This window comes from Cavia porcellus, unplaced genomic scaffold (genome assembly GCF_034190915.1).
Source record: "Cavia porcellus strain 051 isolate PalLab524CR breed Dunkin Hartley unplaced genomic scaffold, mCavPor4.1 scaffold_7, whole genome shotgun sequence".
NCBI classification, from domain to species: Eukaryota; Metazoa; Chordata; class Mammalia; order Rodentia; family Caviidae; genus Cavia; species Cavia porcellus.
In genome coordinates, this window is record NW_026947490.1 from 86,525,026 (window position 1) to 86,541,300 (window position 16,275).

Below are 16,275 nucleotides of genomic sequence, written 5' to 3' on the forward strand. Positions count from 1 at the left end.
GGCTAAGCCAGGAGGATTGCTGAAAGTTCAAGATTAGGCTGAACTACACAGTGAGCCCAAGATCAGCCTGGACTGCAACGTGAGCCTAAGGCCAGCCCGAACTTCATAGCAAAACCATTTCAGACCAAAAAATCCTAATACTACAGTTCTCATGTATTTAATTCACACACTTGTGATTGTCACCTTATTTATTTCACACTGGGGACACTGTCTTTCTGGTGTCACAATACGACATCCTTTCCATCATTCAATATTCCTTCTCTGGAAATCATATTCCATGCATTTTCCTTTGAACCTTAGGAACTTGTGTGAAATCCTGATTCACTTACATATTCAGGATTCTGCTATTTGTAAATGACTGACTTAATATAAGAGGGATGGTGTTTACACATGATGTGTAATAGGCTGTTGGGTATATATATATTTCAAAACTAGAGAAGAGCAAGAAATAGAGCAGAAACAGAAATAGGGCATATTAAGGCAACAATAAAGAACTCAGAACTACTATATACATTGATGCCTTCCACAAATTAATGTTACATAATGCACTAGAAACAGACACTAATGTAATTATATGTGTTTTTGTAGATCTTTCTAAAAAGCAATTGAGACAGATCCATATGAAACATATTTTTGCAAGAAAAATAGGCGTCAATTTTGAAGGTGACATCAGTTGATCAAAAAATTTGGTGAAAATTCTTCTGAATTCTTGACTTATCTTTAAATATGTGATTTTTAAAATAAGAAGTCTACATGCAAGTAAATCAGTTAGTTATTTGTGATACTGTAATGCAAAATGACTATAGTTTGGTATATTTCCATCTTTATGTGTGATCTCTGTAAAATCTAGAATATATATTGACACAATTTTTTACAGTATTTCTACAGGTCTTTATGACATGAGTAATTTGCAATGTATTTTCAAAATAGACACTTATGTGTGTACAATTTCTCTTCATAGTGCTGACCTTTATGTATTTGACCATACCAATGTATACTGAGAGCTTTCTCACACCACATAGACTTTGGCCACAATGTGACAGCATTTTGGAGGTTAGCATCTCTTTCAACAGAAACTTTTTAATACATCTTTTTAACAGTTATTGTACAGTTTGTGGGAAATTTAACATTTATAAAATGAAAAATTTGTAAGAAATCCTTCTCACATTGACTACTTACACAGGGTTTTTCCCTTTTGTGCATTATTTCCTTATTTGATGACATTTTGTGCACTAAATGCTTTTCTCCATTGTTGGAATGCATAGGATTACTTCCCTGTGTGAATTCTTTGGTGTCATTGCAGTCACTGGTGGGAGAAACAATTTCTGCATTGCTTACATGCATACAGATTCTTTTCATTGTGCGTTTTTTCATATTTGTCAGTGATTACATGAAGTGAATATTTTCCAGAATTGGTTAAGTAGAGATTCTTCCCATTGTGAATTCTTTGCTGCATTTGAAAGCTATGTATTTGACTGGTAGATTCCTCATATTGTTTACATAGTAGGATTTCTCCCTTAGTTTCATTTCTTTTGTTAAGACCCAATGGTGAAACACTCTGTATATATCTTGGACACTTTCATTGTTATAAATAAATCTAAACAGAAAACTTTTGGTAATAACATTCTCCTTAAACGATTAAAACAATAAATTGCAGTATAGGAACTTATCAATTTATATCTGTTTATCTGTCTTCAGAAAAGAAATGCTGAGACAGTTTCCACATTAGGTAAAATAAACAAAAGTTGCAAATGTCAGTGCAACAAGTCCACAGCTAACAGTCATGAAATGCTAAGTTCACCAAAAGGAGAATAGGTCAACCTATCAGGGGAGCAGGTCACATTATTAGGAGAGCAGGTGAGATTAAAAGGGACTGAGAAAATAGGTGGCAGAGCTGATTAATAGCTAGAGGGAAGCCAATCAGCACAGTTGAGAGCTGAGTGCATGGCATCACTCTGCCTTGCAGTCTGGGATATCTGAGACTAGGGCCAGCAGTGCCATAACCGGCCCATCCCTGAGCCTCTGAGAGCTGAGTTGCCAGAGAGAACTAGAGAAAACTGCTGCAATATAGAAATGATAAAATCACCCCACAGAAAACTGGGTATTTCACTGCTATATAATTGTACAGATTCTCAACAACAATAGAGAAGAAAGTCTTAAAAGTATTAGAGGCATTATTGTGTAGTAATGTAATTAAATACATGGAAATCTAGAGGAAAAATACCCAACAATGATGTCAGTGGGCCTAGACAAGATACAAGAAACAGAATAAAATTAGCAGAGAATAAGTTGGAATGCAAACAAATATTTTCATTTTCAAATGACAGTCTATATGGCAAAAAATTAAAGTTGCAACAAAAATTCAATATAATTTATAAGATACTGTACCAAAGACAATATCTCTGGATTGAAAAACAGATATGTTCCATGTAAATTTTTATCAGGTATAAACAAGTGAATTGTAAATTATGAGCATTACATCAAATGCAATTCACATTGACTGAATTTCAAAAATATGAAAACCTATGAAACAGCAACGCACAAAGTGCATCATTTACCATGTCCTTTTCAACAACATCTAGTAACTGTCAATGAATTATAAGAATTACATGGCCAATGGTGCTTCTTTCTCTGCACTCAAAGAAAATATCCTTTTACAAGGCCAGGCATTAAGCTCAGCAGAACAGTGCCTGCCTGGCAATGTGAGATTGTGAGTTTGATTTCCAGTTTAAAATAATTGCATGTACATGTGAATTCCCTACTTCAAATAGATCAGTATGTACATTTAACAGGCAGCCCTGTTGCAAGTTGTCCTTTACAGTATTTATTTCACCTTCTTTTATTTAAATTCCTATCATAACATCCCACTTTTAGCATTAAGGTATAGAAGATAATGTATTAAACAGTTTATTCATTTATCACATGACTAGATAGAGGACAGTAGTTTACAAATGCCTGGCAAATGTGCTAACAATTATTTTCATCAAAGCCAATGCTAAAATGTGTGCTAAAATTTACATATCTTAAAGCTTTAAAAAATTTATGTGAGTTTTAAACATTCTAAATGACTTTGGAATTGTGAGAGTGTGTTCATTAATTTTTGAATTCACCATCATTACAATGAAACAATGTGGAGGACACGATTTGTCTGCTTGACACCTCATATTTAAACTCTCATTTAATTTAGCATAGTTAGATGTCTCTTACACTTTCAATAACTGGGATAAAATATCCAACAAAATACTTGACTTTATCCACCATCACAAGGGATTCCAGATTTATGAAAAGTAATCCTAGCAAGGGGGCAGAATGAAAGTTGCATACAGCTCCACCTTCAATCTCTTCCCTGTGAGAAGGCATAGATTTAGCATAATTTTACATAATATCCATTTCCTTCTCAAGGATTGAAATGTTATCTCTTGTGGCTTACTTATTTTCCAAACTAATGTGCTCAAGTTGACACCCCTGTTGCTTAGACTTCTACTGTCACTTTTCGTGTGTCTAGGTTATTGTGTTAGACACCTAGGTTATTAGGAAAGACATGTCTGGATGTGGCTTCATATCACAAGGAAGCATGACCTATGAGATTACATCACGTGCATGGCCCCTGCCTCTCAGGCTGTCTCTGTTGAGGAATCTCCACTGGAAGGATGAAGATTTAATTCTGACAGCATGAGCAAAATTGAGGCAAATATTCTAAGGCAATGGCAAACACCTGTTGTCATGCACAGTAAAATAAGAGATTTGTTTTCACCTTAGTATCCCACCTTTTTGAACTCTTTCTGTATGCTCACACAACTGTGAATGCAGTCAGTACTCTAATAATTCCTAGATAGCTTAGAAGCTTCTCTCCATTTAAAAAGATGAGACTGCCAAAAGTTGGAACCCTCCTGAGGCTGAATCACACCATTCAACTGAAATTATAAACCTAAAACCATTTTGCAGAGATAAAATGAAAAGATGTATTACAGGAATAGTTGCTATGTCTAATCCTAACTCTAATGCTAACCACTCAGCTCAGTTTCTGCTGATATAAAATTTTCATTTTATCTTCTTGTCTGGGGGATACATGTCAAGCATTGTGAGCAGACTACACCACATTAGTACAATAATAATTAAAACATCCAGGGAAATGAACACACAAATTTCCAACATTAGTATTCATGATTCCAATCAGGATTGCAAGGCTCTCTTGACAGATCTACTAAAAAGAAAAAGGTGAATACAGCTCTCTAAACTGGAAACAACTGCATAAGACTCATGTTCTGCAGGGGACAATATGAAGACTGGAAGCAATGGCACAAAAGTTGTTGTTTTTCAAAAAAAAAATGACTTGATCAACCTAAAAGTAACTGTCAAAAAATGCATTGAATATGCACAAAAGCAAACCTACTGTTACAAATACTTTTGCTATGCATTAATTTTTTTCCAACTCAATACAAATGCCTTTATCTGTATTTTGATATAGCAGAAAGACTAATTTATAATATAGCACTAAACTTCGTATGTATCTTACTGAATGCAGAACACTGTTAATCCCTGGTTTTTCACCTGGTGTCCTTTTTCTGAGACCAGAGACGCATCTCTGTATCCCATGACATGAGCATATAAATTGCAGTGTGCCATGTATCACTAGTAGTAAATATTTGTCAACTTAAAAATTCAATATTAAGTTTAAACTGCAAGAAATTTAGGTCTGAGTGTCCCATGGACTTTAGAAAAGATAATTTGCGGTGGGTGCAAACCCTCAAAGTGCATCTCTTTTTAAAGAATCTTTTGTTCAGTTATCTGGTGTGGCTTTAGATTTGAAACACTCTTAACTCTCTCAAGTGTCTGGCATTAAATTTCTGCACCACCATGACTCAGTGTTGTTTACTTTACCCCAACACTGAAACATTGGTGAAATTCAGTAGCATAAAAAATGAAAACACTGCTCCAAGCATGGTAGTGCATGCCTGAAACCTAGCACTACAGTGGATGATGCATGAGACTGAGGTAAGGACAGTGTGAACTACAGAAGGAGACACATTTCTCTCCACCAAAGCAGAGGCACAGCATTGTAACTAACAAGGTGGCACATGTCTGTCAACTTACCACTGGCAGATGAGCGATTTAGAAATATTACAGGCAGTCAGCAGACAGCCCTAGGCTCTTGAAGGAGCTAGCACAGATAACCAGATGTCTGGTGACTTTGGAGGAGACTCACGCCTATTGCAGTGGGCTAGATCTTAAGATAGAAGACAAAAGAAATGCAACCACCCCTTAAGTATAATGCTAAAGGATTAGGTATTAATCAACTTGAGAAGCCAGAAGTCACCATTCCAATATCCTACAGGAAGAGTCACTGATTCCTAAAGAATGCTTGCTTCCTATGTGACTGGCTTCCCTATTTGTTCCTGATTTGTCAATTTTACCTCAACAATTAAACTTTTAGGCTGACCATCGCTCTTTCCCACCTCAGGTCTGCCTGCCTTGTGGGTTCTGATGTAGTTCTTTCTTTTTACTTGCCTCACCACATAGTTTTGCTCTATAAAATTTCTTATAAAGTACTGAGCCATTGGCAAACCACTTGGGACCCCTTTTGTCTGTCTGTCTCTCTCTCTCTCCAATCGAAGCTTTCTTTCTTTCCATAAATACTTCTGCTTTTAGCATTTGTTTTTCCTACAGTTAATTCATTATATTAAAAGAACATGAACTTGTACTGGACATATAGTAGCTTGAGAGTTTCATTCCCCTGTAACAAACTTAAGAGTCAGAATTCTGGCAAAATCTCAATACATCTTGCCACCTTGGGCAAAGTAGAAAGACCTCATCTCAAAATGCAGCCATTTTTTTAAAAAAAAAATAATTATTTTTTTCAAATTTGGAAGAATGTAAAGGCCAAATTTCTGAGGTCAGTCACTGCACAATAAGAAACATCATACAGGCCTTGAAATCTTTGGTTCCAACAGTTAATCCTTTCCATGCTACTTTAGACATGATGTTCAACATATTTTCAAACCTTCAATACTAGTGTCTTAATTTCCTATCTTACCTGAGAGAGAATTAGATGAGCTGATCAGTATACACAGAAGGAGTATCTAACCATGACCAAGTTTCCATCCTTTCTATATGCCTCTGAACCTTTTTCCATTCTGGGACCTACCAAGCAGACAATCCATTAGTGCTGTTACAATTGGTCAAGTTCACTTCAGAAGTTCTTTCCTGTTCTGGCTGCTGATTGGGCCGCACTCCACAAGCCCTCACTTCTCCCATTTCCTTTCAATTAGCACTTCTCATTCAAAAAAATACTTTTCTCCTTATTTTTTAATAATGATGCAGATCCTGATTATGTGAATATACCTGTAATTTAGTGAAAAGTCCAACTCGGTTTTGCAATTTTTTTTCTGTCTTTTTGAGACAGGGTGCCACAATGCTCAGGAAACATTTGAGCTGACTTCATAGCCCAGGCTTACCTTAAACTTTCAAGGATCCTCCTGTATCAGCCTCCTGAGTGCTGGGATTCATGGCAATGCCACCATACCCCACTCAGTATTTCAAATTGCATGTCATAATCTAAGCATAGCCCTAAGGCACAGCCATTCTCTCAGAGGGGATGCATTTCTCTATCTATTCTCCTATTTATCACATCTCTACATCCATGTAGACACGAGTTTGCTGTGTTTCTCAGTGTGAGATTAACAAAGAGCACCTACATGAAGTTATTCTCTGCAGGAACTTTCCCCACAGGAGCTAATGCATCATCACCCACCAAATACTTCACAGCATTCTAAACTCCATGGAAATTCTTGCTTCAGTGGTTCAATTTTTTTCAAAAAATGTGTTGGTTTTATCAGCTTATAAATTAGGGATTATTTTTAAAAAGGGTGTGAGGTAAAGTTGCAAAATTAGTGGCCTTCATAGAATCAAAATGGAATAAACAGTGACCTAGGGCTTTGAATGGGCAGCTAATTTTCTCCCCCACAATAAAATGCAGATCTCAGTCCACTATGGTTACTTGCAGCTGCTAATTACTAAACTAGTGAGATAATAGAAATGTAAACATGAAGAGCCAGTTTATCTCTAAACCCTGTTTCCTGTAGACCATACAGAATGAAGAAAAGGAATAGAGAACCTGAGCTCAAAGTATTTCTTTTTCTGAGTGAAGAGACTCAGGAATCTAATCTCCTCACACTGGAGGCTGATGGAGGACTGTGGCCCAGAGTTCAAGGTCAGACCAGACTACACAGACATGCTCTGTATCCAAGCAATAAAAAGTAAAACAGAAAAGAAAATAGAAAATGAAAGATAAATGATAGATAGATAGATAGATAAACAGACAGACAGACAGACAGACAGACAGACAGACAGAGAGATAGATAGATAGGGGTCTATTTTAAATCCACATTGCTATGTGTACCTGGAGGGCTGACTACCCATGTGGGAAGCATTCCAGAAGTCAAAGAGCTCTTCTCATTTCTTATTTTGGTTCCAGAACTCAACATTTAGTATTATGAGATTATGAGTTCTGTTTATGAGGTAACATCACTGAGAGGAGAGTTTTCACAGAAGGAAATCATAGGATAATATTTGCTCATTTTGAGAACAGAATTCAGTTTTTCCCTCAAACCACTGCTTACTCCAAACACAGCTGTGCCTGCGGCTGCCCAAAAGACCTTCTGGACTTACAGTGGTTTTGCCTTTTTCCTTCCAAAACTTACACAATTCCATCCCATTCGCAGCTCCAACATGAACAAGTTACCATTACCATTGCGATGCTTGAGGTTGTCCGAGTATCCTTTGCAGCCCTTAATAAGAAGTCACAGAAAGTAAAGGTGTGTTCAGCTCCAGGCTCTCAACACTGAACTCAGAGTGAGTACTTCTGCACCAGGATCAGGAAGATCCCTCCTCCCTTGGTACCTGATTGGGTGTGCAGCCAGCCCAACCTTCATCAATGATTGGCTCCTTAGCCTGTCTCTCTCGTGTGATTCAACCCTCATGTTCCAGGATTAATACTTCCATTTAAGGGCTTTACTGGTGGATTTTCAAAGCTGTCCTGGGTTTTCTTGAAGTCTTAGTGCACTCACCTGAAGTTGGGTCCTAAATGTTCCCAGGTGAATGTCCTCTGGAAGAACCAATCCCTTCAGGACAGAAAAGATTATTTGGCCAGGTCAGACCAGGACTAACTGGAATGGGTTGTGGCTGCTGTCATGAATGGCGCCATAAAATTTATTTCCCAGATTGTCACAGGGTCTCTCTAAGTCTGCTCATTTTCATAAAATAATTGGTACACATCCACCAAGAGAACTCCATTATAGCATGAATGAAGAAACTACACAAAAACAGCAACAAGTTTCTGGGAAAAAGTAAACATGAAGGAAAATCAAGCAGTCCACCTGCTTCACAAAAGCTTCACACTGTATCCAGTGTCATAAATCATACCTAAATTTTAAAGATAAACCTAGCCACACTTGAGGATCACAATGATTGCTGAAACAGTGTGTGTACTTGATCCACTAGATCACTTCCTTGTATTAAGTATGGAAAGAGAAAACGCTTTAGACTATAAGTGAAAATATATTTGGTTTACATGGATATAGCCCACTTTAAGATCATTATATTAATGCACTAGCCTTTCAACTAATGTTAGACTTCACTTCATATCTAATTTTGTTTTAACCAAGTCATAAATTTTAGATGTAAAACACAGAGAGCATGAAAGAAAATATAGTGAACCTGAAGTAGGAATATGAAGGCAGGCAATGGTACCAGAATTGGTATCTCAGGGCCTGGCACAAGTTCCAGGGAAAGGAGTTTTTGCCTCTTTAATCAATGCTACCAGGGACCAAGGCCCTAAGTTATCTGGCCACTACCTTCTCACAAGTAGATGTCTGACCCTCGTTTCTTGTCTTCCTTCCAAAAGAAGTGTTTACATTTTCCATTTCAATTGTGCTATCTCTAAGCCCTTATTTTTATGAATGTTACATTCACTATTTACCATAGGGCAGGGGTAGTGTATGCACCCCCACCTGTGACTAAGTCACAGAAAATCAAAAGAAAATCATTTCTTTTCTTTTTTATGGATTCCACTTATTGAGCAGCCTAAACCTTTTTTCTTTTCTTTTTTACTCTAAGTAAAATAAGGGAAATATCCCTCCTAAGGTCTAAGCTTTTCTACAAAGCTACATTTCTCATCATTGTGAGTCCATAGGCTCAGTTTATGTCAGATTAACAGGTTCAATAATTTTCTCTGCAGTGATTACTGCTTGGCTATTGCTAATAGTTTTGCTCTCTACCTAATAACGGTGCCTCTTGAATAAGAGAGTTTCTTATAAGTATGCTGATGGAGTTTTTAATTACCAATCATATACCATCAAGATTTAATGTGATGGGTGTATCTGACATCAAGTGTACAATTTTAGTTTTCAAGCACCAAGCTTCTGACTTTTCTGAGCCCCTAATTCACTCTTTAGAAATGATTGGAAATCTGGCACTAGCAGATTCTATATTATTTTCCTGCATAAAAATAGGCACACTCTCTCTGAGACAACCTCCACAGTGCACTGGCACTTTATTGGTCCTCATATTAAACAAATTTTGTTATGAATGCTCTGGATTCCAGAGTGTTTTTGTATGTACAAGAAGAGACAGTAACTGAAGCTTTGCCATTCTGTATTTATGTTACCAAACTTTCTCTCACTGTGATAAAATATTTGAAAAATTTATATATACTGGAAATGGAAATTTTAGTGCAGGTGCATTTTATACCACATTTTCTGAAGATTAGACCATGTGCGGAATGTGAGACAGAGCACAGTCACTTACCTCATATTGATACAGATGTAGAATAGACATGAACAAGCTACATCGAAGGAGGAAGGTTCTAAGGGCACTATATATGTGTTCATCTGTGTGTCTGTGTTCCTGTTTCTGTATATTTGTGTGTTTGTGTGTGTGTTTGTGTTTATTTGTTTATGTGTCTTTGTCTATGTATTTGTGAGGACACGGGGATTCTACATTCCCCCCAGGAGTCCCTTTTCCCTTCTTTCTCTACATAATTCATGACCGGTGTCACAGTGAAGCTCAGAATCTCTGTTCCCTATGTTCAATTGTCTGTCTCCACATGGTTGTTCTGTCTGTGCACACCAATCTCACTCCCTGTGTCTTTCACACAGTGGTGCACAGCAGAGTCCTTAAGATCACAGAGGGAAGCTGCCACAAAACAGACTGTTGGCCCGATCTCTGGAGTTGAATGCATTGCATTGAATCAATGCCAATAGTAAACACAACCTCCACCACCTGTGTGTACAAGTCAATTCCAACCCCAGAAATTGCTCAGGATGACATATAAGAGACAACACATGCTAATAACTGACAATGTTATGTAAAAACCTAGTATAAAATGATTGCTTTTTGACTAGAGATGTTCTGTACTGCTGCCTTCCATCCAAGCAGAGCACTCAGAGATAGCATACCTCACATGTCCTGTATCCAGCTCAGATGACACTATGTCCAGATCTCACATGATCTGTCCTCTCTCTGTCACCTAACCTTTCGTGTTACCCAGGCAATCACCAGGATTTGTGTTTTAAGATGCAGAGAAAACACAATGTTTTCATTCATTAGTTGGCATGGTTTTATTCTGGTTTGTTTGATTTTATTATCTATGATGGTATGAACAGATATTTTAAAGAAAACAAAACATTAAAATAGCCATTGCTGATTTAATATCATCTTGGTTTGAAGTGATACCATGCTTTTGTTCTTATGTTTCCATTGGTTGTATCATGTTTTATTTTAATGGATTTTATTTTGTGCAATAGTATACACATTTTCTATGGAAAATGAGATAATAGAGTAGCCATTGCTTGATTTGGTTTTTTGGTTCTGAATGCCCTGTAATTCTTTCATTCTCCTGAATTGTTTTTTACTGTTTTGTTATGTTTGATACTATCATATGTGAAGGTAAGCTCAACTATTTCAAAGAAAGAGACATTATGGTAGCTACTGTTAATATGCGGTTGTCTTGTGGTGAAGTACTGTGTTGCTTACATTGTTCTGTTATGATCTATTTTGTTCTGTAATCTTTTTTCTTAATCTCTTTAAATAAAAAACTAATAAAATATATACCACTGATAAATGCAGAATTAACATACAAAAGAGACTTATAAAATAGACTAAGTGGGTATAGTTATAATTGTGAACAGAGGTTTAGGAAGTAAATTAAATATATGAAACTGGAGTATTTGTTATCACATATTCTCCACTTATAAATGATTTAAATGAGGGCAGATAGAGAAAATGAAGGAGGGAAAAGAATAGAGGGGGAAAGAGGTTGTTTACACTGTACCATGCTGTATTTTATGACTTTCTAAATTCTAAGGTCTGAAAGGAAAGTGGAAACCCAGGTCCTGCTTGTGCTCTTGGGCAGAAAGTGTTCACTGAAGCCCATGGACTCTGCCCTGAGATCAGCTAGCTATCTGCCTGCTCTCCTCTCCTCCCTGAGGAAAGGACTCCTATTGGGGCTGGGCTGAGCTTGGGTATCAGATATTCTTATATTGCCACGGTGGGGATTGTGTCATGTCTTTTCAGATCTTATAAACAGGTATGTCATGGATTTAATTTCCTTCTCCTATGCAATTATTTTGGCATTTGACATATCACCAGACTAAACTTAGCAAATTCTTTTTTAGATCATGTTCATTCAACATTTTTTGTCTTTTGGAGACATGATCTCACTATGCAGTTAAGGCTGGCTTTGCGCTCCCTTTGCTGCCTAGGCTGGTCTCACACTTGCAATTGATTCCCCTGCCTCTGCATCCAAAGTGCTAGGATTAGAAGAATGAGCCACCACATCGGTTAATTTGACATTTAAAAGAAATCTCATTTCACAAAATTTTTAAGTTTCCTTGAGATGGCAATGGATGACCATTAGGTGAAATTCCTAAATATAAAATGAAAAAATTACGTGCATGTATATTCATTTATACAATTAATTTTAAACGAGCATGTTTACTTGACCTCAGATAGGTCAAAAGTCACTTGAAGGCTACGTATTTCAGGGTCTCTTCAGGTCACAGGATGTTAAAACAGAAAGAAAATCCTAGAGGCCAAATGAAAGCCCTCAGCGCCAGCTTCCTTTCCTGCACCTGTGCCTGTTGCCTTTCTTTCCAGGCGGAAACAGCGCCCCCTTCTGGTTCCGAGTCAGGAGAGTTTTTGTATGGGTTCACAGTGATGTCCCCTCACTCTGTGTCTGCTGCAGTGTGATACAGAGCCATGTCCTTGGGTCTTAGGCTACTCATTTGCAGTTAGAACATGTCCTTACTATTGCTGGTGAGGTGGTGAATTGGCCCTTCATGGAGTCTGCGTTGCTGACATACCTACTATCATAATTGACACATGCCTTCCACTCTAGCTCCTTCCTTGGAGGCTGGCAGAACCAGTGCCATAGCTAGTGAAAGTGAATCCAGAAGCTGCACAGGAGAGTTTTAGGAAGCCCTCAGACTGCACCAACCCTCCCCTGACTCCACAAGCTGCTCATCAGCCTAGACACACGAAAACAAAAGAACATCCTGGTCAGGAAACTTTCATACATGTCCACTGTTTATCCCACTCATGACCACTTTCCCTTCCCTTATTGCTTGTTCACAATTTACCTTTCAGAAGTGCAAAGAGGAAAACCCAACTCAGCCCCAAATCCACAGTGATTGTGCTCAGTTCTGATCACTTAGTGGTAATAGTTGGCCATCCAGGACTCAGCTTCTGTCCAGAGCTCAGGATCAGGCCTGGGCTTGTTTTCATGGGCATAAGGAAGCTTCATTTGCATTTATTCCTGCTTTATGAATAGCGCTGTTATTGGACTCTCAGACAGTGTCCACAGCAAATGTGAGTGCATTGGGCAAGTCTGATAAAAAAACATATTCAAGATAATATGATCGCTAGTGTGATAGTACTCTGTTGTATTTTTAACTATTCATCAGCTTTCATTTTTGTCCATATACTCAGATTATGCTTTTTATATTAATGAACCTTGGTTTCTGAACATGTGAAATATTGAGTGCTATTAACAGTTGTGTCCTCCACTTAGGATCTGAAGCTGTGTGAATGTCTTTCCTGTTTTGTAGGTTTATACTCTTTTGATTTATGAGCAAATTGATCCATGCCTCAGATCTTGGACATTTCTATTTCATTTTTAGACCCCCCTCTCTGTGGTGAAAATGTGTGGGGGGGGGGCTGGGGATTTAGCTCAGTGGCCTAAGCGCCTGCTTTGCAAGCAAGCAGTCGTGATTTAGATCCCAGGTACTGATAAAAAAAAAAAAAAAGAAAAGAAAATGTGTGTGCAAGCCCTATGTTCTGCTCTTTTCTGAGAGAAACCAGCACAAACATTCATTTGGAGCCTGTTAATCAGTTTCTCAAACTCACTTACGATTACCTCCCTCTGCCTCAAATTTTTCTAACTTTTTAATTTTTTGGTTTTTATTCATTTTTATCAATAGTGTTTACTGTATATAATGGATGCATTTATTATAGACCCTTACACATGTGCATAAAACACTTGAATTCTTTCACCAGATTCCTTGTAACATTCCTCCATTTCCTAGTTCTCTTTAGTTTTGCAAAATATCTTTGTATTTATCTCTTTTTTTCTACTTAACAAATTTATACTCTTGTTTTCTTTCATAAAATAAACTATGAAGTATTTAAGCTTTTCTGATTTATTTCACTTATATAGTGCAACAGTTTTTCCAGCTATTCCTTTGACAGTTGATGACTATCAATAATATAGTGAGTAAAGAACTCAAAAAATTGATCACCCTGAAAACAAGAAATAGGCAATTGAAATGAATAAAGACTTTTCTGAGTCAAAAATAGAAAAGGCCAACAGATAAATCCAGTATTTTCAGCAATTAGCAATCAGGGAAAGTAAACTCATATCTTCAAGATCTTTTACTTGAATACTTATTCTACAATATATCCTTGTGTACATTTTATAACTTTTTGCATTTAAAACCGTATACTGCTTTAGAAACTCCGCAGTTTTCCACACAGATGCCTCTTTCTTCTCTTACCAACATTCTAGGCTATCATTTTCACCTGAAAAATGTTCCAAATTTTGTTTATCTTTTTTTATCCAACATTTTTTGTAAAAAACTGGTCAATATACATTTGTGATATGTACAGATTTTGTGTCACATCTTGGTCATTTTTACATTACCTCTGTCATTCCCTTTGGTCAAAGTTATTCACCTTTCCACAAAAGGTACTTTTCATTTCCTTAACAAGTTTCTTTTATTTGTTGAATTGCTTCCAATGTGTCTACCATGTTAGACATATGGTGTGATATTTACCTTTTTTGTCACAATTAATTTACACTTATTTACTCAAGAGCCACTCACTTTCCTTAGAACAAGTCAAGCATATCCCTATTCTGTAGGCACACCATATATTCAGTCTTCTTTTATCCTACTTGAGTACAAATAGTTCACTTTCATATTTTCTTTCTTGTGAGCTATGACAATATAAATATACATTACTATAATTGATGACTTTAATATTGCACAATCAAACACATAGAGTAATTCACAATCATGTATAAGGATAACAGTTGTTAACAAAATTAAATGCTTATATTACCTATCTCTTTGTTTAGTTTTAAAATTTTGCTGATATTTTTGAAGGTACTCTTGTGACACGTAAAAACAGTTTCCTGCAATTTCCTGTGTGATGTTATGCTTGAAAGAGTTTCATAAATTTCAGTGTCACTACATATCTCTTAAATGATCTATTTTGTTAAAAGCAAGAATACTTTCAAAGCCATTCTGAGTGTGGGAGGACTATCAAGAGGAACAAGAAACCAGTTCACCTTTCCTGTTAATCAGGACAAGCCATACAGGTCCTGAGATAAGAAAAGGCCAAATTTCCCAGTCCTGTGAGACAACAAAAGCTGTGCTGGGCCTGAGAGGAGTAACAAGAAGTAAATGAATCCAATTTTCCCTTTCCATGACCTGTCACAGGCATGCAAGTCCTGGGAGGAGAACAAGCCAAATGCACCCTACCCATGACTGGCACAAACCATGGTGGGCCTAGGGAATGTAACAAGAAGAAAAAGAAATCAATTCACCCTTCCTTTGAGCCAACTGTTGAGCCAACTAACAATGTGACTGTGATTGTGGGTTAGGATTACTTGGAAGAGCTAATAGATTTGGTTCCTATGGGGCATTGCCCAGTGAGAAGGGAATTGAATTGCATCACAAGTGACAAGACCAAGGGAAACTGCTTGAGAAAACAAAAATATATCATTTTCTGGAAAAATTACATTGAATAATCTGGTAGAATGTTTTGCAAATATTACTAGCTGCTTATATCTTGGAAACAGACCTAAGCACAGCAATGCTTTTAATAATAGACACAAAACTCCCTTATGCCTTATCTTCATGCAGGGATTAAACCATGTATGATGAAAGCAGGCCAGCATGATATTTCCACTGTCCCCTCCCAGACCTATACTGAAGCTATTTCATTATCACTTGCTCTTAAAGCATAATCATAGGCCCTAAGTCTACGCACCTCTGAGAAGTCTTGCCTATAAATACATGACGCTTTGAAAGGATGTGAGGATTGAAGCAAAAAGATAGATTACTTATAAGTATGTGTGTAAGCAAAGTAAAGAATTCTCTAGCATTTTCTGTTGCTCCTCCACTGAAGCAAATGACCAATGGAATTTTGATGATACAGGTAGCTGGGTTCCTTTCTGTAGACAGACATCTGTTTGTGTTGGATCAAGTAACTAGCAAGTTAATGAGGTGTCATGGCCAGTGCTGTGGTCTGGGAGATACATAAAAGTTCCTCGGTTGAAACTGGCTCCCAGATGTGAAAAAGTTTCTGTTTGTCTATTATATATGTGTCTCTTTACTATTCAGTTGGAAATTCCACAGTTTTTTTCAAATTGTTGGCAAAAACTTGTCATTAGTCTGCACATCTTCTAAACATCAGACCTATTGCTTTGAACAACTTTTTGCCTTTTCTGGATGAGGAAAACAGCTATCAGGAAATGATTTACATATCTGCCTGACATATGCTGATTAAGAGTAAGCAAGAGATTTAGTCAGCCTTTTAAACTTCATGTGAAAGAAGACAAATAAATATGCCTTCTTTCACAAGTAAATTGTGCATATTAGGTAATGAATATAAATTTAACCTATGAATTTCAAAAATATATAAATTTTAAAATGTATTTAAAATATGTGGTCATGTCTTAGTGGTTCAAAATATTGTTTAAGTGATTAGGCAAATAAC

The 16,275-nt window shown here is 37.0% G+C and overlaps 1 protein-coding gene across 1 annotated transcript in view; it reads right to left on the reverse strand.

Moving 5' to 3' along the window:
- LOC134477104 (zinc finger protein 345-like) overlaps positions 1 to 16,275 on the reverse strand; it is a 58,829-nt gene that overhangs the window by 10,366 nt on the left and 32,188 nt on the right. Inside the window, exons 5-6 of the mRNA XM_063254074.1 lie at positions 8,067 to 8,120; positions 7,669 to 7,787 (exon numbers count right to left, since the gene is read on the reverse strand). Coding sequence (XP_063110144.1) covers positions 7,669 to 7,787; positions 8,067 to 8,120 — 173 coding nt within the window. The remainder of the gene's footprint in view (positions 1 to 7,668; positions 7,788 to 8,066; positions 8,121 to 16,275) is intronic.